The sequence below is a fragment of the Gadus chalcogrammus genome, chromosome 7 (assembly GCF_026213295.1).
Source record: "Gadus chalcogrammus isolate NIFS_2021 chromosome 7, NIFS_Gcha_1.0, whole genome shotgun sequence".
Lineage (NCBI taxonomy): Eukaryota > Metazoa > Chordata > Actinopteri > Gadiformes > Gadidae > Gadus > Gadus chalcogrammus.
In genome coordinates this window covers 27,810,810-27,815,809 of record NC_079418.1, presented here as the reverse complement: position 1 = coordinate 27,815,809, position 5,000 = coordinate 27,810,810, and the positions used below count along the sequence as shown (strand labels likewise).

Below are 5,000 nucleotides of genomic sequence, written 5' to 3'. Positions count from 1 at the left end.
AAAAAATCGTAAGAATTCATCCCGCAATTCGACAGAGAATCTAAGAATTGAAACCGGCGCCGAGGTAAACCACTCTCTGGCCTCGCCCCGGGCTACCCGACCCCCTTCCTCACGCGTGAAATGAAACCCCGGACCGCAGGATAGAAGTGGTCATGGATGTGATTATCACACATTTCTCAAACCTAATATGGAGGGGCAGCAGGACACCTCAGTGGGGATGAGGTCTGAAGCGATGCCCCCGCCCCTCCGCGGCCTCTCACGTTACAACGTCCTAATGAGATTACCCCTCACTCCCAGCGCCTCGGAGCCGAGGTTCCGTATCGGGAGAGCCGGGGCGATATTACATCGTCCCGGTTCCTCCGGCCCCGCTTCCCGGTGATGGACTCAGCGAGCCAGCGCAGGGAGTCAAGACGCACTCGCTACTAGGAAGTAAATAAATGATGCGTTGGCCGGAGAAGTTATGCCGGTGATGGTATGGATTGGTCGTGTGGAAGGAAAGAGGCGAGAGGGGATGGTAGGCAGATCCCGTGCCGAAGTCAGGGTCAGAACATGTGTTCAAGGTCAAGTTGTCTTGATTTTTCCCTTGTAAGCTGACAGACGGAGTCCCATGATCACAACACATGATTAAAGCTGGACAACAACAACAACAACAACAACAACAACAACAACAACAACAACAACAACAACAACAACAGTAAAACACAAACGTAGTCCAACAACATGTGAACCTTAACAAAAACAATGATGGCTTGAACTACTGTAAAAATGACGGATTAATGGTCTGTCAGGGGGAGTACTAATACACACACAAACACACACACGCACACACACGCACACACACGCACACACACACACACACACACACACACACACACACACACACACACACACACACACACACACACACACACACACACACACACACACACACACACACACACACACACACACACACACACACACAATAACCTCATCATTCTCAACATCTCCTTAAGAAGGTTGGGTAAGAAATGGGTCAGGTAACAAGGAACAGGTCATAGGTCATCGTGACCGGGAGCAGCAGTAGACTGCTAGTGAATCTGTCACCTTGTGAAGGTTTCCTTTGGAGTCCCCGAGAAACGCGACGCTGTGGCCCTCCCTGACGTCGACTGCCACCGCGGTGAGACGGGCGGACCGACTGACCAATACCGCTTCGGCCTCCAATGGTATCCGGCTTGCCATTGGACTAGGGGTGTGGTCCGAGCCACAGGGATACGCCTCCAGGGTGTTCTGCAGCACAAGAGAGACGTGAAGAGTTATTAATCACACCAAACCTGGAGCCGCTCCTAATTGTACTCTGTAGTGTTATCTTATGATTTATTGTATAGCATTTTACTGCTGAATTATAGCAGCATATAATGCCAACTTTTCCTTGCACTTTGTTATCCTCTCGACCCGCCTAATGTTCAATGAATAAAAAACGAACGTATCCTATCCAAGTCTTTAAAACTGGTGAGCGAATGCCAGCAGACACTTAATCGATCTTCAAATGGATTTAACAGTGTATTAATACTAAGTAGTACACGGGAATGGCTCTCTTGGTTTTGCACAGAACCAAAGTTGTATCCGCTGAGGCTTACTGGTGGGACAGATGAAAGAAAACACTTTTGTAAAATCATAACAGTCTGCAGAGTAAATAAAGGATCAGCTCGCGGCTGCTGGTCTGCGGCCCGGAGTTAGTGCTCGGTATTCCCATCGCTGTCCTAACCGGAGCCCGTTAAACGTTCCTACTTGGTTAAGAAGGAAATACCTCAACCCCTTGTTTTTGCTTCTAAAACTCAAACGCCATTTTTAAATGAATCCCTCGAAAGGGCCAACATTTTATTCATTCATTCATGAAAGCAAAAAAGCCCTGTGTTTGAAACGTCCCCACCAACGTGATTGATTGGTTACCGTGAGAAGGTTGGCACAGCTGGACTTGACCTCGTACTCGATGTAGGCCACCTGGCCGCCGCCCTCCACCCGGCCGTCCTGGGTGTAGCACAGGTCGCGGGTGGAGTCGATGCTGCGGTCCAGCTGGTCCAGGGAGAAGCGGCAGAGGGCCGAGGCCTCGGAGGTCTCCGTGGGTTTGCTGGAGGTGGAGGTGGAGGAGGAGCTGAGGTGGGCCGCGAAGACCCCCAGCAGGGTGTCCCCGTCCGGACCCCTGCTCTGTCCCACCTGACGGGAAACAGGGAAGTACACTCTGAAACAGGGAAGTACACTCTGAAACAGGAAATACACTCTGAAACAGGGAAGTACACTCTGAAACAGGAAGTACACTCTGAAACAGGGAAATACACTCTGAAACAGGGAAGTACACTCTGAAACAGGGTAGTACACTCTGAAACAGGGAAGTGCAATCTGAAACAGGGAAATACACTCTGAAACAGGGAAGTACACTCTGAAACAGGAAGTACACTCTGAAACAGGGAAATACACTCTGAAACAGGGAAGTACACTCTGAAACAGGAAGTACACTCTGAAACAGGGAAATACACTCTGAAACAGGGAAGTACACTCTGAAACAGGGAAGTACACTCTGAAATGGAAATACACTCTGAAATGGAAATACACTCTGAAACAGGGAAATACACTCTGGAGACAGAGCAGAAACCCTCATTTTGACGGAGACTTTGGCAAATACTTTTATGTTATTTGACAGCATAACTTCAAATTACAGTCAAAGTCATTCTGTAGAATAACAATTTAACTGAACAAGAAATGTATCATCAATTTAATAAGAAGTATATCATCAATTGAACAAGAAACGTATCAGGGGAAACATCGCCAAAGGTTTACCTGTGCTGCCTGGAGCAGGTTATAAGTCCTGGGAGAGGAGGAGGAGGAGGAGCGACACAGCAGCGGCAGCTCCACGTACGAGTAGTACGACACATCCCCGAGGCACACGCGCGCCACGTACGTGCGGTACTCCCGCGACGGCGCCTGGATGTCCCGGCGGTAGAACAGGAAGTAGGCGTGCGAGCGGCGCGCAAACGCCGCCACAAAGTGGTGGTCGTACTCCGACAGCCGGCCCGCCACCGCCAGCTTGGCCGTCTCCTCGTAGGAGAAGAGCGGCAGCGCGGTGAGCTGGCGCGTGGAGATGGGCGGGTGGCTGGCCGTGTAGCCCCGGCCCACGTACATGACCACGCGCTCGCCGCCGCGGGGCCGCGCCACCAGCCCCACGGTGGCGACGCGCGGGTCGTTGGCCGCCACGTACTGCGTGTCCACGGGCCGCTCGCTGGAGAACAGCACCTGGCTCACGGAGGTCAGGCTGCGCTTCTGGCAGGTGCCCTGGTGCACGCTGCCGCAGGTGATGAGCTCGCCCGCCCAGGGGTCCACCAGGAGCAGCTGGTTGTGGTTGCTGGTCCACCGGGCCTGCGGGCAGTTGGCCTCGGTCACGGGGGGCAGGCAGTCCTTGCTGTCCTTCACAGGGCCCGTGGTCTCCTCCTGCTGCAGGCGGAGCCCCTCCAGGCCGTCCAGCTGGAAGAGGTGGTCCCGCGCGCCCACGTACACCGTGCCCACCGCCGGGTCCGGGTGGAGCAGCAGGTGCTGGAAGTCCGTGTCGTTGCGGGTGAAGCGGGGGTAGGCGGGGGGGCCGGGGAGGGCGCGGCCCCCCGAAGGGCGGAGGAGAAGGAGGAGCGCGGCCCAGTGCAGGACGTCCCGCAACTGTGGCATCGCAAAGGAATACTAGAGAGAGAGGGGGTGAGAGAAAGAAAGAAAGAAAGAAAGAAAGAAAGAAAGAAAGAAAGAAAGAAAGAGAGAGAGAGAGAGAGAGAGAGAGAGAGAGAGAGAGAGAGAGAGAGAGAGAGAGAGAGAGAGAGAGATTATGGTTTATGTTTACGCGTGAGCTCATCAAGACACAGTAGTAAAGCTGCAGGAGGGGCTGTCTCCTGGTGAGAGATGCTTCACGGGGAACAGCAAAGGGAATTGTTTAAACGTGACATCTGGAAATGTCATATCACCAGCAGAATCTGAACGGCCAGCCGCACCAAAGATTTCAACTAGTTTATGGATCAGAGTGCTGTACGGCAATTACAAAATATATTAAAACTGCAATTTTAAGTAGACAATTAAAAACCGAACAGCAGGTGAGGTGATGGACAAAATACTCCCTATAGATATATTTTTTAAGACTTTCCAACTTGGATTTAAAGAAGAGGTAGCAGGAGGTAGATGGAGCATCCCTCGAATAAAAATGGCAGACTACTCCCTAGCTGTGGGGCATCAGCAGCATGTGCTGCTGCATGAGGCCAAGCCTGCGAAACGGTTAGAAGCTTCTGGTCAGAGGAAGTACAGTTAGTGAGCTACAGTTAGCATGGGGGTGTGAGGTCAGAGATATAAAAACGGTGCCAGCCCTCAGTCTCTAACAGGAATACGTGCATCGGAAGAAAGGGAGAGGATCAACACGAGGCAGTGATATTCCTGAACTCTGAATGACCCGATATGAGTTAAAACTCTCCTTTAATTATTGAGCAGGAGACTGCTGCACCCGGGCCCATCCCAGCTCAGAGAAAAGTAAACAAAGTGACAGACGGACAGGGCAGAGTGTGTGTGTGTGTGTGTGTGTGTGTGTGTGTGTGTGTGTGTGTGTGTGTGTGTGTGTGTGTGTGTGTGTGTGTGTGTGTGTGTGTGCGTGTGCTGACGCGGTCCCAAAGTGTGTCCGCGCCAGCACACACACACACACACAGCGATGCAAGCACACACGCATTCACACATACACACATACATACACATTTGCACACACACACACACACACACACACACACACACACACACACACAGATAGCCACAGGGTCATTGAGGAGCAGGTGCAAGTGTGTTAATGTGTGTCTGGTTAAGTGGCTTGAGTGTCTTAGAACTCCTCTTCACTAATTCATGACCAGATCCCCCCAACCCAGCAGCATATGTGTGTGTGTGTGTGTGTGTGTGTGTGTGTGTGTGTGTGTGTGTGTGTGTGTGTGTGTGTGTGTGTGTGTGTGTGT

The 5,000-nt window shown here is 51.9% G+C and overlaps 1 protein-coding gene across 1 annotated transcript in view; it reads right to left on the bottom strand.

The window, feature by feature from the left end:
• Nucleotides 1-5,000, bottom strand: part of LOC130385703 (plexin-B1-like) — a 44,464-nt gene that overhangs the window by 25,502 nt on the left and 13,962 nt on the right. The window contains exons 2-4 of the mRNA XM_056594356.1: nucleotides 2,818-3,705; nucleotides 1,933-2,196; nucleotides 1,087-1,269 (exon numbers count right to left, since the gene is read on the bottom strand). Of these exons, the coding sequence (XP_056450331.1) occupies nucleotides 1,087-1,269; nucleotides 1,933-2,196; nucleotides 2,818-3,693 (1,323 nt within the window). The 5' untranslated portion in view covers nucleotides 3,694-3,705. The remainder of the gene's footprint in view (nucleotides 1-1,086; nucleotides 1,270-1,932; nucleotides 2,197-2,817; nucleotides 3,706-5,000) is intronic.